General features: G+C 39.3%; 1 protein-coding gene across 1 annotated transcript; it reads left to right on the top strand.

Moving 5' to 3' along the window:
• Positions 1-405: 405 nt before the first annotated feature.
• ABCG5 (ATP binding cassette subfamily G member 5) lies at positions 406-16,879 on the top strand. The gene is made up of 13 exons (XM_059835706.1): positions 406-527; positions 1,204-1,325; positions 1,771-1,907; positions 2,133-2,231; positions 3,194-3,326; positions 4,880-5,019; positions 6,116-6,245; positions 8,927-9,140; positions 9,409-9,614; positions 10,515-10,653; positions 13,493-13,678; positions 15,352-15,470; positions 16,616-16,879. The coding sequence occupies exons 1-13, from the start codon at positions 406-408 to the stop codon at positions 16,804-16,806; spliced, it is 1,938 nt and encodes a 645-aa protein (XP_059691689.1). The 3' UTR covers positions 16,807-16,879.
• Positions 16,880-17,433: the final 554 nt, after the last annotated feature.

Below are 17,433 nucleotides of genomic sequence, written 5' to 3'. Positions count from 1 at the left end.
AGCTGTGGAAATCCTTCTCTTCTTGGTTTTGAGCTCAGCCCTTTCCAGCCGCCTTCACCGCAGCACCGTTTCTTCTGGCATGCTGTGTCTCTGCAGCTGGCGTGACCCTGTGGACAGGGAAATATTCCCCTCTGGGACAGTAACAGCTCGGGCTAAAGGTACATCAGATAGCGGCTTCAGCTTATCGCCTATCAGTTGTTCTCAGGAGAAAGAAAGAACTGAGAGCCCCTCTCTTTTCCCTTAGGCACTTCCCTGGGTGGTGAGCGCTGGGGGCAACGACCTCCTCCATCCCTCCGGTCCGGGGACAGTGACTGGGACAGTGGCGAGCGGCCCCTGCCCCGTGCCGGGGGAGGCTTGGTGGTGGCAGCGTGAGGGAGGGAGCCTGCAGGGCCCCAGCACCGGAGGATGTCAGGCAGAGGGTCTCCCGCCATGGAGAGGAGCAGCGGCAGCGGGCAGACAGCGGAGGTGAAGGCCACAGCGCATCCCTCTGACAGCATCAGTGTCCGGGGCGTCTCCTACACGGTCAGGTAGGGCTGGAAGGCAGCATGGCAAGGCCCCGCCTGCCATGAGCTGCTCCGACCCCAGGGACTGAGGGGAGAGAGAGGCTGGGACCGGTGGGCTGTGAGTTCGGCTTCAGGCTAGTAAAGAAGGAGGGGTGTTGCCAGGCCGCCCGCCTCACGGTGCTGGGCCGCCTGCCGCGGGGTAGAGCATGCGGCTTGAGGGAGGCAGAGCTGGTCTCTCCTCCGGAGGGTTCACCAGTTCTTCTGCATACGTCTCTGAAGTTGATGCTTTAGAGGAGATTTCCAAAGATTGTGCTCTTTCCCACTGCCTTTCTTACTGCTGCCAGAAGTATAATGGGAGGCCCTAAGAAAACAGTCAGGTGGATTAATGGCTGGCAAACATCATCAACAAATAAAGCCTCCGTTCAAGTTTCCCATTTTGATTGTAGTCCGAAAGCCTCCTAGCAGTTATTCTGAAAAATCCGTTCAGCCTTTGTTTTATCTTCCAGATAACACTGAAGTTAAAAAGTTAAAGCCTGGGGAGGGGAGTGCTGAGGGGGGAAAGGTTTTTTTCTTTTTCCCAACATTTTAAAATCCTTGCAGGCTCCCATCCCACATGCAAATAGCTATAAACCGTTCACTTGTTTATGCAAGATTTTTAAAATCTTCTCTATTTCATCTTTTTTTATGTTTGTTTTCCAAGAGAACGTGTTGGCCCATGGTGGAATGTTCCTTTATATCATAAAAAATGGACCCGGCAAATACTTAAGGATGTTTCATTTCACATAGAGAGTGGCCAGATCATGGGGATTTTAGGAAATTCTGGTAAGTTGTTCCAGTACTTCAAAAGAAATAAGATCGGAGTTAATACCGGTGACTTCCACAGTGGTATGAATGTGACTGAGGTATGTGTTTTAATGAAATTGCAGCTGGTTTTAACCCCTGCTTTGTTAAAATGTGGTGCTTAGTTTTCGGAGTTCAATCTTCTGTCATCTAACAATTATAACTTCAATAAAAGATAAGGTTACTTCTAAACCCAAATGTTTCACTATGGAGCGTGGATTCGTATGAACTAAATGCTAATTTACACACATTCCAGGTTTCCCATTTACTTCCCCTTAACTAGCTGCATTTTCAGGACCTATTATTTTAATGTTGTTGAGGAAAAAAAATCCTTTATTCTTTTCATATATCTCCATCCAAGCAAGGCTACTGCTCTTGAAATCACAAACTTCATCTCATCACATGATTAATTTATTTTGTTTGAAAGGATCTGGGAAAACAACACTTCTGGATGCAATATCAGGAAGACTGGGACATAAAGACAACTTCTTTGGTGAAGTGTATGTGAATGGGCATCAGCTGAAGAAGGAACAGTTTAGAGATTGCTTCTCTTATGTGCCACAGGTTGTTTTCTACATTTATTTTTGTGCACTGTGCTTCCTCTCATGTAAAGAAAGTAAAGTTGCTAGTGTAATGGAGTAATGTTATCTGACTGTGATTTTACTAATAAATTTGGTACAAAGAGGTTAATAAATTGTATGAATGAATGAAAGTTGTGTGAGCAGGGGCAAGATCTTAACTACTACCAGACTAACTGCTTCTTCCTCTTCACCCTTTTTTTTTTTCCAGTGTGACACTTTGTTAAGCTTCCTCACCATACAAGAGTCTCTGACCTACACTGCTTTACTAACTCTTCAGAAATGTTCCAATGACTTCATCAAAAAGAAGGTCTGTATTTTATCGTCTTCCACCAGAAAGGCAGACATGATGTCATGTAATGCTTTCACCAGCAGCATTTTCCATCCATGGCTGTGTTTTACGTTTATAAGGTTTTGTAATCCTTATTCTGCAAATGGGGAGAAATCCTTCTGCTGAGCAGCAGCACACAGGCTCTCTGGTGCTCCCAGCCTCTGCAAGGGGCTTGTGCTGATACCCCAGGGAATCACCATTATGCTGGGACAAAACTCTGCTGCCCAAAGCTGCAGCAGTTACTGCTGCAGGGGATGCTGCTATTGGTGTCGAGATCAGCTCCCCTTCCCCAGCTGGGAAACCCAGTTCTCTGCGGTGTTTAGGGCTATGTGTGCTGCTAAGTCTCATGGACAGCAGAGGTGACTTTGACACTACTCTGGCTCCTGTAGGACGTCTCTCACTAACCAGAATAGCTCTGAAAAGCACTGGTCTAATAAGCTTCCTACAAGCTACTTTCTTGATAAAATAGGTGTGTTTCAGATCTATTAAAAGACTCTTTTTGCCCTTGGTTGAGAGTAAAGATTGGATATTCCTGACAAAAGGCTCTGGCTCTCTGTCTTCTCTCTTCACCTATCTTCCACTCAGTATTTTATACATCCCCAGAATTGATGTGCCTTTCTGCTCCCTTATTTTGGAAGCCAGACCAGCACATTATGCTTCATACATTAACTTCTTAATCTCTTAATGTCAACTGAAGCTAAAATTCTACTCATTTCAGAATAAATTAAAATAAAATTTAAAAAATAATAATTGAAATAATATATTAAAAATAATCAAATAGAAATTAAGCCAGATACCTTCCAACTAGAACGGATGAAAGTAGCATATTAGGAAAGCCATAGCTTAAAATGATGTCCTCTTTTCTTTCATTTTTTTCATTTTGCACACAGGTATCTGAGTTGGACTGTGTTTAGTCTTTCTAAATTGTAATTATTTTTCAGGTAGATGCAGTTATGGCTGAGCTGAGTCTTAGCCACATGGCTGATAAAATAATTGGAAGCCGTGTTTTTGTAGGAATTTCTGGGGGTGAGAGGCGTCGTGTATCAATTGCAGCTCAGCTGTTACAAGATCCCAGTAAGTACCACTGCATGGATTATCAAAATGAAACAAAGCCGTGTCACTTTGCACTCCTGCCGTGGACCTCCATAAACCACTTCAAAACACAAAAGCATTCATATTCCGTAATTCAGCAAAAGCTAGTCTAGAGTAATGACAGAAGAGGATGAGCAGTAACTCAAGTCTGCCATTAATCTATTAGTTAATCTTAGAAAGTAGACAATTTTAAAATCTTAGGGACTGAACATAGGTTTAGACTTCCATTTATCCATTTTAAGTCTTTCTGGGCTCGCCCTTCCTGTGTATGAAATGTTGGTTGTGGCACATTAATTTACAGTTTTTTGAGTGCATTAGAGTGATACATATGCAAGCATGGAGCCTCTTAGTAGAGTAGCTGCCATTGAGCCATGTATGTGTCAGCACCATGTACGTTCCAGAGCCAAAATGGTAGTCAGCACATGAGATCTGCTCATTTGGAAAAGTTGTAAACAAAACAGAGTAAATGTTCAGAAGTATAACAGCCCTCATGCTGCATTGCCCTTGATAAGAAACCAGATATTGATGAATACCACACTTCCATATGTGGTTGCAGATTTACTGTAAAGAAAAAAAATCCGATGAATGAAAATCAAAGCAGAGTAACTAGAAGGATTAGCCATGGGAAACAGCACTGTAAATTTTGTCAGTTTTGAGATAGTTTCTTAAAGGTGCCAGAATCTTATGGTGTGAATGTATAGCATGCATTTATTGGATTCTGGAGTGCTCGTAGAGGTGCGGATGTGCTAGGACTGCATACCAGGCAGGAAGGAGCATTTAAATAGCAAAATGAGATACATCACAGGTACTACTGTGTGCTACTGGTGACTCCTGGAGAAGTCATTGGGTGTAGTTATTGCTCAGTAAGTTCACTAAACTCTATAGTAAACAAAAAGTAATTCTGTGTAGATAAACCTATAGACAAAGCTCTCCTCCCCCCTTATCCTGATTAAGGTTGAACTGCCCTCTTCTCTGTAAAAATAAAGGATTTGACTGTAACTTTTATCCTTCCATGTGCAATAAAATCATTAAGAAAATGCAGTGAAAAACCCCTACCTCTCTCATCTATGGAATTACATATGCTGTATTTTAACAACTCTTAATCTGTTAATAATAAATTCTGTGTGTATATATACAGATTTAATTCAGATTATAACTTCTAGCTAACTATGTCAGTTATATTTACATTTGTATACATGCTGAAATTTATCATTATTGTTCTTAGAAGCAGATGTATACATCAAATCTATTTTGGTAATTTTCAGATTTCATCTGAACTTAGAAAAAAATTATTATGCTCTGATCCTGCAGTACTTTTTATGTCCATATCCCTAGTCACTGAAACTGAACCACTGAAGCTAACTAAAACTGAAAGATCGCATCATGGCAGTATCTATGTATACTCTGCTTTACACACAGAACTTCACATGTAAAGTAATTTCTATACTATTTGCCAAATTAGCTTCAAAGGCAGAAGCTATAACATTTGCTCCCCATTTACCTGAGTTTTAATGCTATTCCTTGTCATTTCACAGAAGTCATGCTACTTGATGAACCCACAACAGGGCTGGACTGCCTGACTGCAAACCAGATTGTCTCGCTGCTCTCAGAGCTTGCACACAGAGACAGGATTGTGATTATTACGATTCATCAGCCTCGCTCAGAACTCTTCAGGGTAAATGATATCTACTAACTATTTGGTTTTTTTACCAGGCTTCTTAGTACCTAGGTTCTTTTCAGGATAAAAGTACACGATTCAGTATAGTTGCCTTCAAAGGCCCTCTTCCCCTCCCCTGCATAAATACAGGTTTGTCTTGAGCTTTACAGCTCTGGCCTTCTGCCACTCACAGGGCACTTTGGGACACATACTGCCCTGTGAAAATAGTATGCACGTTGACTGTGTGCCTAACCTTTGTGTTATGCAGCTACCCAAATCAAAAACACTGGGAGAAGCCATGTTAATCCCCCATGTGTGCAGGCACTGTAAAAACTAGCACTTTATTTATCTGTACATATTCATATTTCAGTAACACTTGCAACTTGAGACAGATAAAGCCATGATTTGGAGCGGGGGGAAAAAAAAGAGAAAAAATCTTCTTTTTTCCTCTTTGTGTCATGTGGTGGGGCAAGCCTTGCAGGGCTTGTGCTGGGGAGAGCATTTCTCCCTTCCCATTACTATTTCGCACTTCGCTCTTCTGACACATCCACCACCCACCACGTGAATGCAAGGCACCTCTTCCCTGGCTGACTGAATTGATTGTAAGTGGTCATGAAGCCAGAGGGGAGTGACAGTGGTTTTCTGGATTGAAAGCAGTCCTGGTGCCTTGGGAATATAGCTGGTGGGAGCCCTGCCCTGGCAAATGTTCACCCGAAGAGCAGTGCTGTTAAAGTCCTTAAGCACTTCAAGATAATCTTCCCAACAACTGGGGATTTTATAGACTGGGGCTATTAAGCGCCAAATGAGGTCTGTCAGTAAGTGAAGGTGCATTAGAAGTGAAGTCAGAAGTCCATAGCTCCAATTTCTGTTTGTGGATTACCTCTGTATGCTGCCGTCACTGGTTTTAAGAGCTTACAAATGTGTTATCTTGCATAATCGCCGACAGAAGCGATAGAAAGGACAAACTTCCTTTGACAGAAATAGACTAAGGAAGTTTGTGTCAAAACTGTTTTTCCTGTCAAAGCGTTTTTATTACCAAGACAGTAGCCGTATTCAGGAATGAATGTGTTGCTTCTCGGTATGCATTGCTGATATATTAATTTGCTCCCCACAGTTATTTGACAAAATAGCCATCATGAGCTTTGGAGAAATGGTTTTCTGTGGGAACCCTATGGAAATGATTACCTTTTTTAGCAAATGCGGCTATTCTTGTCCTGAGCAATCAAATCCTTTTGACTTCTATGGTAAGTTTGTCTAAGTTGTTTTGGTAAAAATATGGGTTTCCTTTAGACAAACAAGTTTTCTTCCCCAAATTGAAGTTCTTCCAGGGATAGAAATGTGTTCAAATTATTTCCAAACTTTTAATTGTGCTCAGCTCAGAGATGAGAGAGCTGGGCCCATGTAACCTTCACTGACTCCATAAAGAAGAAAAAGTTTGCAGTAGGATTGAAACACAGGAGAAAGGAGTAAACTAGCAATAAAAAAGGAATCTCAGTTTCATGAAACCTGTGGATTCCTGATGGCATCTCCCTATGGCTGTCCACTGGACACTGGAAAATCAATTTGATCCCAAAACTGTGGAAAGTCTCATGCTCTTACGGACTTTCGTGATGCCAAGAAACTGAAGGTAATTGTTGCCTGAAGGGAAGGATGTAGGATAAATACAGGATGACTTGAGGCATCAATTTCCAGAGATTCACAATTTGAGGTTTCAGAAAGTTTGCGGAGTTTCTAATACCAGGGTGAGCTAGTGGAGCAGAATGTATGGATGTTTCAGGAGACAATGATGGCAAGCTGTTGGCAAAAGCTGAAGAGTACTGTTTTACCAATTCAGAATGAAAAAAAGGTGTCAGCATGAGATTTTGGAAATGAAGCTTGGTTTTGCTGCAGGTCGTCTGTGTACCTGATCCATGCAGATACATGTTTGAAGAAGATGTGTAAGTGTTTGTGTGTGTGTATATATGTACACACAAATGTGTGTGTCTATATCAATCTACCTCTCTTTTTTAATCTAGTATGTAGGTTGATTTCTGATGATACCAGCTGAGTGTTAACTAGGGAATTTGACCAATCCAAAAAAGCAGTATTTAGAAACATGGCACATTCAGAGAAGGCAGTGTTCTTCTGTTGTCTAGATGGCATCCTAAACTTAGAGAGAAGAGAGGATGGTTGTTGACATGAAGCTGGAATGGGATGAAGCTGAAAATACTGGTGTGACAGTGAGGATAATTTTGCCTTCATGAATTTGAATAGTCTTGAAAAGCATAGATGATTTGAGATTTAGACCCACTTTTTAAAAAGCTTGGTAAAGCGAGTACTGCATTCTTCAAATGTCAACCTTTGAATGTGACAAGAAAAGGAAAAAATACAATTTTGAGCAAAGAATCATGAGAATATTTAGTCTTTGGAAAATTGGTAGTTTATATTTTTTGTGTGATTTAATGATGTGAATGAAAGGATGGATTCTGATATCATTTACACCAACAGCAGAGGAAAATATGTATTGAGTGTGGATTGTATTATTGAAATGTCACATGTTGTGTTTATGTAAAAAGTACAAAAGCATGGTAGGCATTAGCTATTTGGTCTAGTGACTAGTTGGTGGTGATATTTTTTTCAAACACACCTGCTTGCCATTTATTTTGTGTGTGTCTCCCAGCAAGACACACTGGCCAAGTTTTAAAAAGCATGTCTGTATTTTGTGTGTTTGTATCCACAAAAGTGATGGCTTCATTTTGGATATGTTTACCATTACAGACAATTCTGCTGAATTCCAGCTTTCAGAACACCAGGGAAGTATTCAGAAGCTTAATTCAGGTTTTGAGGACAAATGAAGAATCTTGGACAGGGCTCATTTTCTCTTGTTCAATTTGTATTTTGAAGTTGAGCATAATACTGGAAAACTGAAATCTAAGGGTGACAGAAAGCTTAAGAATAAATAACTGATAAAGACATCTTAGCAGATGTAAAAGAGTAGTATAAAAATCCATAAGAACAGCTGTTCCTGAGAACAGTCTAGATTTTGAAACCATAGATAATTCATTACTATTAGGGAAAAGGGAAATTTCTAATGCGTTTTAGCACTATTGCTGAATCCGTATGACTTGTACAAATAGCACACACAAAGTTCCCATCTGCCAATAAAAGAATCGCTGGTGTCAGGAATAGGTATAGGTGGACTTATTAGAAAGAAACATCAACTCTGTAAAGTATTTACCTTTTTATAAGTTCCACGGCAGTAAGTAATATTTTCTTCAGCTTGGGCTGAGCCTCCTAGGGGAATTTGGCCTGCTGAACAGCCTCTGACTTCACATTAAAACAGAAGTATGTCTGAGAAGGAGGTGGGTGAAACCCAGTGGAACAATGCAGTAACAGCTCAAGTAGAGAAGAGCAGTGTCTCTGCAGCATGAGCTCAAACTAACTGAAAAATAAAGCTCATGGTTAAGGAGGAGCAGGCAGAGGACAAGGGCGAATCAGGGAGCCATGTCTGAGCGTTTGCCTGAAAACCTGAGAAATACATGACCAGGAAGTCATCTCTCTTTCTCATCAGTGTTCATCCTCAGCTGGTGCTCTGTCTTGCTCTTGGCAGCAGTAGCACTTCACCGGTGGCACAGCTCTGTGCTCTGGAAGAACGCTAAAGGTCTCACCAGCACACCACTCGGTCCTTGCATTTCCAGGTAAAGGACTCAAACTTCAGGATCCTACAGAGGCCAGAAAACACAGAGATTTATTGTGGCTGCACAGTTATTCATTCATGTTGCTTCTAACAGAAGGGAGGAGTAAAAGAAACCTTGAATAATGTCAATGGACCTTTTCTTCTTTGCAGATTTTAGAATAGAGAAAAAGACATGTTAATTGCGAGGGCAGGAAGAGGTGTGAAGGGAAAGTGATGTGTGTATATAGTAAACACTTTGTAAATTTACAGTGGATCTGACATCTGTGGACACCAGAAGCAAGGAACGTGAACTCGAAACCTATAGTAGGGTTCAGGTGATTGTATCAGCCTACAAAAACTCGGAGATCTTTAGCAAAGTACTGGCAGCCATTGAAAGAACAAAGTGTATGAAAGAGCTGCCACCAATACCATTCAAAAACAAAGACTCACCCAGTGCCTTTTACAAATTATGGATTCTTTTACGGTAAGAGTCCCTTTTTTTTTTTTTTTTTCCTTTTTTTTAAAAGAAACATCTTTTTTCTTATCCACTAATCTTTTGGGGTTTTCCCTCCATATATAAATGCACTTTCTTGGTTATTTTGGTCTACCACCGTACTTGTCTCTGTCTTTTTTAATATATTACCTGTTTGTGGACACTGTGTGTATAAGATTTGTTCAAAGCTAAATACCCTACCAACATGTGGTCAGTCATAGCCAACAAGTATATTGTTGTTGTTTTGTTTCATTATCAGGAGGACGACAAGAAACTTCTCCAGAGATAAGATGGGCATCATCATGCGTCTCCTCCAGAATCTGTTATTTGGCTTGTTTGTAGCACTTTTCCTTCTTAGACTAAGGAATGACCTGGTAAAAGGAGCTGTGCAGGACCGTGTGGGGCTTGTCTACCAGTGTGTGAGTGCCCCCCCCTACACAGGGATGCTCAATGCTGTTGCCCTTTGTGAGTTTCTGTCCTGTATTACGTGCAGCAGCAGGTATTGCTGCCACTATTTTGTAAATAGGGAAAAGTGTTTTTTGAAGGTAGTCATTTAAAGGATCTTAACAGTTTTAAGAATGTCAGAACTGATACAGAAGCATGAAATTCAAAGGCGAAGCAACAGGAAGCTTTGCACCACAGAAAAAGATTAGCCCATCAGAGGGGCTCCAGGTTCACTGCACTTAATGAAGGAATATGCCCTGATCCCTGCCTCTCCCTTTTTGCAGCTGGCCTGTGTATGGAGGCTTTATTCTGAACTGTGCAAGAGCCCTTAACGTGCCTGCGTGTAGCATTATAAAGGCAGGACAAAGTCTAGGTCTGTAGTTAACATCTGAAGTGAGATCAAAACCAAAGACATGGAAAGGATGAAAGTACGAAACAGCTTTGACAGCAATTAAGGATAGTTAGATTTAAGAGTATTATGTGATGATTACATTTTTCTTAGCGGGTGTTTCTCTTACAGCTGCCATACTAAGACCAACAGTAGTTTCTATTTACAGCCCTAAAAACTGTTCTGCTTGTGTAGGGAACATACACTGCTGTCATCACCATGGGGTCAGAGCACCTCAAGAAATTACCCAGTGACGGCAGTTTTTTCATGTCTTTAATTTGCATCTGCAAAAAGAGAAGGCTGGCCTGCATGCTGCCTAATTAGGCCTCTTTCATTAAGCTTACCAACTTTTGCAATCTGCAGGGAGTGTGTTTTGCATTTATACTGGGGGAGAAGGTGATCAGACTGGTTTAGACAGAATGTTTCTGATACATTCTCAAAGTTGTCTCTGTGCTTCAGGTGATTTTTGCTTGCAACAAGTCTTGGTCTCTTTATTCAATGGTGATTTAATTTATTTTTTATATTTAATCCAGTCCCACCTTTACGTGCTATCAGTGACCAAGAAAGTAAAGATGGCTTGTATAAGAAGTGGCAAATGCTTTTAGCTTATATAGTACATTTCCTGCCCTTCAGTGTCATCAGCGTGGCAATTTTCAGCACCTTTATATACTGGTAAGCACTTGTACCATCTGTTGGCTTGTCGTTTTCTTTTTGTTACCAGTTTCAATTCCCATGTCAGCAACAGGCCTCCTGGCATGTCTTCCTGCTATTATCTCTCAGAACGATTACAGAGAAAGCTTAAGGGAAGATGGCACAATTTTAACCCTTCTCTTTCAGGCAGTGTTAAAACACTTCCTGAGTGAGTGAGTAAGTTACCAGCTCTCTAGGTAGTTGGAAGTTTTAATGGGCCTGGGACATTTATCGTTCTTGTGTCATACCAAAAGTAGGAAGTGTCATTTTACATTGCATTTAGAAAGATAGGAAATAACAAGAAAAAAAAAGTCAGGAAGACAACAGTAGGTATGTGACAGTAACAAAGCTTCATATTTCCTAGGACATTTGGGGTTTAGCTACAGCATACGGAAGTGATGAGATCTGGATCCCTCTCTTCCACTCTCCAGAGAAAGGCACTGAAGTGGATTTCTGATAATGGGAGAAAGGGTTTGATTGTAAAGCTTGCTTTTTTCCCCCCAGTACATACATTTCCTCGCATCATTGTGAAGTAGTACCTCAGAATGGGATGATGAAATATTTAATCTGTTTATTGCCTTATTATCATATAGGTCTACTCTTCTTCATTGATGTTCCATTGATTTCCCACCTTCCACTTGCTTATTCTGAACTTAATACAGTCCATGGCTGCTGGCGTAAGCTAATAGCAAAGTAGTAAGGACCAATTTCTGTCCTTCAAGCTTTTTCTGGTTTTTTTGTTTTCCTAATTATGAAAGGAGTGGTGTGTAGTGCACTGAAGTTTTGTTCAAGCAAGGTAATCTTTCTCTTTGTCCCCTTAGCTACCTGGGCTTTTATTTCTGCAAGCTATCAGTGCCGCCTGCTTCAGGCAGTGCTCCCTGAGAAGTCCTTTTCCACAGACAAACAGAAATTACTCTTCCCACTAAGTGTTTAGAGGATGCACTGTGCTCACCAGAGCCCTTCCATTTCTGCCTGCTAGTGAGCTGGTTGCCGAGAAGGCAGCCATTTGGAAAGCACCGTTTCAGGCTCAATGGGGGAAGGTTTGTGGAGCTCCTGAAGATCATGAGCCACTGTTTGTCACGCTCACTCCCTAATGAATAGGAAATTTGTATGGGCAGAGACTTTGCCCTTGTGCTTTGGTAGCTTCACATACAATCAACAATAAAGAGTGTGATTCCGGTTAATGGATAATGTTTACAGATACTAGCCTCCGCCTATCTTTGCTGTCTTGTGGTTGTTTGGAAGCCATCAGTGATGTGTCAGTGATTTCATATTGCCCTTAGACCTCTTAGGGCAAGCAGTTTCTCTATGAAATTTTAAGATTGTATCTGTGCAGGACTAAACTTTCCTGGATGGACTAACTTTTGGAGAGGCTTTGATAGCCTCTGGTATGTGTTCTTACCAACCATTTCTCTCAGAGTTTGTGTTTGTAGGGTCAGACAGTTTGGGTCAGACAGACCCAAACTCTTACCTGATCCGACACAAGGCAGCTCTGGACAAGAACAAATACAGCCACTTTTGCAATCAAGTAAATGTACTCTGTTTATGCATATTTTCCTAGCTAAAGATACCTCTGGGAAATGTTCTAACAGTTTATATTATCCTATCATTCTATTGCTGTAATAGTCTCTCTTCTGAGTTGGTTTTTTTGTTCTCTTCTAGGGTTTCTTCTCTTTCTAGTCCTACCCAGATTTACTAGTCTGTATTTACATAGCTCTATGTAAAGTATTAGAGTACTTCAGAGAAGGTGTATCGTTCATGATAGGACTTTGGAGAGCTGTTTCTTCTGCACCAACCTGTGATTAAAGTTTGTTAAATACCTGCTAGCTCATTGAATGTTTCATATGTGAATTCAGTGTTCAGCCATCTATTTATAATAGAGATTATCTTGGTATTACATGCAAAGAATGCTACAGAAAACCTGTAAGAAAATTAATACTTCTTTTTTAAGACCATGTTCGAACATGGTGGATTAAAAAAAAGATGTAGGGCTTTGCATTAAGCAATGAAAAAGAAAAGAAAATGTTGAATAGCTGCTTGTTAGCTAAGCAAAGCATGCAGTCTGTACCTGGTATGAGGCAAGTTTGGTTTGAGGTATTTTGGAAGAAGAGTAATATGTCACCATGTAATAAAAGGTTTTGTCATCTGTCATATACACAGTAAGGCTGAATTAAGTTTGCCAAGCAATTGCTGGCCTCTCTTAACTTTTTAATCTTTGGTACAGGTTGGGGGGGACAGGACTTTTTTCCTTAGGTGAGCTAGGGAAAAGCTGGGAACAGCGTGTTGTATTAAAGAGTGCAGGAGTATGGAGGAAACTGCATTTGGATGAATTACATGGGTGGTGAATTCAATTCGCCTTCCATTTAAATGAGTATATAAATTTTTACATTTGTATACACAGTATCAGAAGTGCAAAATTCCATCTGTTAATTATCTGCATAAAGATGTTCTTTAAATATGGGTATTACATAAATAACTCCCACTGCATAGACTTTAAAAGGAGGAGGATATTAGCTCAAGGGATTGTAAAAGCCACAGTGGTTATCTTGAAGCAACACAGATTTATGACACAATTACATCTTTACATAACTATTTTTTATCTAGATGGAGAAAACCTAATGTATCTGCACTTACGTCATGATATTAAGTGGATGTCCTTTATGTTAAGGCTCCAAACAACATACTAAGCGTTAAGGCATAAACTGTTCACTTAATGAGCTGTAATTGCAAAAAATAAATAAAAACAAAAATAAAAGTTACATTCCAAGTTTAGTACCCAAACACTGTTTTTAAAGTGTTCTTTTGCTCATTTTTTGTACAGGACTGCAGGGTTGTATCCTGATGCTTCCAGATTTGGAATTTTCTTTGCTGTTGTCTTAGCGTCTCATATAATTGGTGAACTACTAACACTTGTTATACTTGGCATGGTTCAAAACCCAAATATAGTCCAAAGCGGAGTGGTGCTACTTAATTCAGCAGGTGTGGTAGTGGGAACAGGACTAGTAAGGTAGGAAAAAGTTTTATTTCACTATGGTGTTAATGTTAAAATAATCTACATATAGAAGAGTTTCATGAACAGTCTGTATTGCAGAAGCACAATAATGCACAGGTAGCAGTGGAAAGAAAGTGCAGCTGTTAACCCTCAGAGGTAGAACTACCTAATCATGTTAGACCTTGTACTAAACACACAAACCAGACACTTAATAAAAAAGACATTAACTTTTTTCCCCACTTTCTGCAAATAAATGGAAGATAAAACTGAGCAATTAATATCTATCAGCTCAGCTGAATTCTTTTACTTATGCTGACATTAACATGAAATGCTGTCCTTATTAAAGGAGCCTACCAAAAAAAAGGTTCCTACAACTTTTAATAACTGCTGGAACTTATCAGACATTAAACACTGGGAATAATGGTTTAAAAAAAGGTGGTTCTCATCTATCTTAGTTTAGCCATTAAACTTTTCAGACACTTTTTCTACCTGTGCAGACTGAACTACATAAAAATAATAAATAAAAAAGTAATGTAGAAAATATGCAGGAAAATTATGATCCACATGCTCATTACTGTGCAAATAAATGTTTTTGCATCGTAATTGCATGAAATTTGACCAGTTTTCCCCTTGTATTTGTCAGTACTGAAATTACTGTTTTTTCCAGAAATAAATACCAGAATAAATATGTTATTGTCAAAAGAAGTTTTCTTGAGATGTTGAGCAAAGAGGATATGCTCACCTGAGATCTTTCCAATGAAAATGAAGTAAGCCTAACAACAGATGACAACAAGTTGTCCTCAAGAAAAGCATGAGTCTTCACAAAGTTGATGATGCTTTGTCTCTTCAAAGTAGATCTCAGCTAATACTTTCTTATCAAATAAAACTAGGTTAATATCTAATTATTTGGTCCCTGCCTAATATCAGGAAGATGCATGTTTATAGTGGCAAGATAGTTATTCCTGCTACCACAGTCTAATGCCTTAATGATAACTTTTAAAAAGTATTAGACTGGTTTCTAACCCTTTTTTTACAGTTGAGACATTGCTAATTAATATTATGAATATCTTTGATTAAACTTCATACGCAATGAAGGATATTAAAAACAGCATTGAGACTTGGGTTGCTGGTTTTTGTGTTCATTTGTTTGTTTAATTATAAAGTCTTGCACTATTTTAGGTGCAGAAATTGCCCAGTCTTGTCGAATAATGTTATTTCAAAATTTTCATACTCTGTTTCTCTTCTCGTTATTTTTGCTTCATTTTTGTTTTGTTGTTATTGTTCCAGTGAATTGATATTCAGTCTTTTTTGCTTTTGAAGATGGAACGGGGGGGTGGTTTCTTACTTTGGGTGCAACACATTTTTGCAGCTAAGGTTCATATTGGGTCTTGTCATTTTCAGTTTATCACTGCAATGTGAATAGCAAACAACTTCATAGAATTATTTGTGAGCATCCCTAAACAAGTCAGGGCTGAATGTTATGACACTGTACCAAAGTCAGAGACAGCCTTCATGGTTGTCTCCTCATTTAGCACTAAAAAAGACTTTATGGTTGAAAACCCTACACGTACAGCCAAGAACTGTTTCTGTAACAGGCTATGACCAAAGATGAGAGCTTGTTTTAATTTGGGTTAGAACTGGCTCTTGGAATGTAGCAAAAGCCAATTTAACTTCTCTGTTTCTTTAAGGACCATCGAAGAAATGCCAACACCTTTTAAAATACTCAGTTATCTTACCTTTCAAAAATACAGCAGTGAGGTTCTTATAGTCAATGAATTTTATGGCTTAAACTTCACATGTGGTAAGTGTTTAAGAAAAAAAAAAGCCTTTAAATCCATTGTAAATAATTTTAATGAGATGTCGATGCTTATTTTCCTTCTACATACAATAAAAGTATCTTGATAAGTCAAAGATAACTTCTTTAAAAAAGCTTATTAATTAGTAAATATGTACTGTAACGCCATATCAGCAAGCAAGACAAAAGTTTGACTCCCTTTTGCAACCATTTCTCCTTCTTTCAGTTTTTCATCTTTCTCTTCTTCACCTGTTCTTTAATCCCGCCTGTGGGGGCATTTTGGAAGGTAAACTTAGCAGCCTGTTATATGCTTATCGGAGCAGTGTTACACAAATAGAAGATCAATAGATTTGCATAATAGAAGATCAAACATGAGTGCAGGGAACACTGACAGGTAACACCTGACCAGATGTTTCCTCTCATACTAGTGAGGCTTCAGTCTAAATACGTTACCATGGCATACATTAAGCAGCTTGGATCTGTCAGGCTGTGAGCCAGATAACTGCCAAGACATTAGAATCAACCAGGTCAGCAGGGTTAGTAGCTAGCATCCATCAATGGGGGTAAAAACTTACAGCTTTGGACCTACTCTAAGATATTTTGGGCTTTGTAGCCAGGTCTGTGCTCCTCCTCTACAAGGCTATATATTCTTCATCCATTAATCTCTCCTGTCCCTCTTTATTACAAGAGCATAGATGGCAAATGTTAGAAAATGAATCCATGACTTCGGTAGTAATAATAAGCAGCTGATTTTTAATGTGCCCTTCAGACAGTCTCCATTTCTTGAATTTTGGAAGCACTCAACAAATATGAACACTGTAAGTCTACCACTCTGGGCAACCTGCTTCTTGAGGCCCTTCCAGATAATGTGCCTGAGAAGCCATAAATCTTCTTTTGTTTGGCATGAACAAAACAGAAAGCTCCTAGTGACCCTTTATTCTTCCCTTCAAAAAATATGGCATAGGTTAACTGCAGGAACATGTGACTTGTCTGTTCTCATTCCAAAATGATGGGAAATACTGCAGTGGGTATAGTTCCTCATTAAAATAGCATTAGGGCTAGGTATATTAAATGTATGAGCTAGATACTGAAGCCTGAGTTTTCATTTTCCTGATTCACCTACTAAAGAAATTAATTTTTTCTTTTGACAGGTGGAGCCAACAGTTCCACTGCAATTAATGCAGCATGTATTTTCTCTCATGGCATTCAGTTCATTGAAAAAAACTTTCCTGGTGCATTGTCCCGGTTCACAATCGATTTCTTAATACTCTATGCTTTTCTACCAGGACTTGCCATTATAGCAATTCTGAGCTTCAAAATAAGAGAGAGAATTATTGGCAGGCAATAAAAAAGTAGCAGTGCTAACAATGTCTAATAATACACTTTTATCTTGATTATGGTTGAAGGTTTAAATTGATGGATTTTAGATAGAATTTAAGTGATTATACATATAGAAGCACATTCATCTTCTCACGGTTGTTTCTAACTGGATGTTTTCCATCTTGAAAACCAATGTTCTCTTAAAAGTGCGAATGGCTTACTGCTATTGGTATTCCCACCCCACTCCCAAATCAGCCATAATCAACAGTATTATGTGTTTTAAAGGACTTTTGAATTTAATTTAGTCAGCTGTTGCTGTCAATCTTTAACAATGTATTGATGGTGCTCTAACCTTTTTCACACTTTTTTTTTTTTAACCATCACCAAGCAGAGTGGTATAATTGCTAGTAAATCTTGTATTTTAACTCCTATGCTTTGTTTTGATGCCATTTTGGGGATTTGTAGAAATGGAACAAAGAAAATACGTGTAAATAAAGACACAATCAAGAAATCACTCCACTTCAATCTTATCCATACTTTACAAGCAATAAGTATAGGATCTTTAAGCAATATAAAAGTTACCCAACATGTTTCTGTCTTGTAAATGATGGTAAATCAGAGAAGACAATTATGTTATTTATATTCCTTCTTTTCA

This window comes from Gavia stellata, chromosome 2 (genome assembly GCF_030936135.1).
Source record: "Gavia stellata isolate bGavSte3 chromosome 2, bGavSte3.hap2, whole genome shotgun sequence".
Lineage (NCBI taxonomy): Eukaryota > Metazoa > Chordata > Aves > Gaviiformes > Gaviidae > Gavia > Gavia stellata.
The sequence above is the reverse complement of the archived record's forward strand: the minus strand, read 5'-3'. Positions and strand labels throughout refer to the sequence as shown.

Coding starts and splice junctions, on each gene's coding strand:
- ABCG5 (XM_059835706.1), top strand. CDS start 406: ATGTCAGGCAGAGGGTCTCCCGCCATGGAGAGGAGCAGCGGCAGCGGG. Junction 528..1,203: donor GGCGTCTCCTACACGGTCAG/GTAGGGCTGGAA, acceptor TTGTTTTCCAAG/AGAACGTGTTGGCCCATGGT. Junction 5,020..6,115: donor CTCGCTCAGAACTCTTCAGG/GTAAATGATATC, acceptor TGCTCCCCACAG/TTATTTGACAAAATAGCCAT.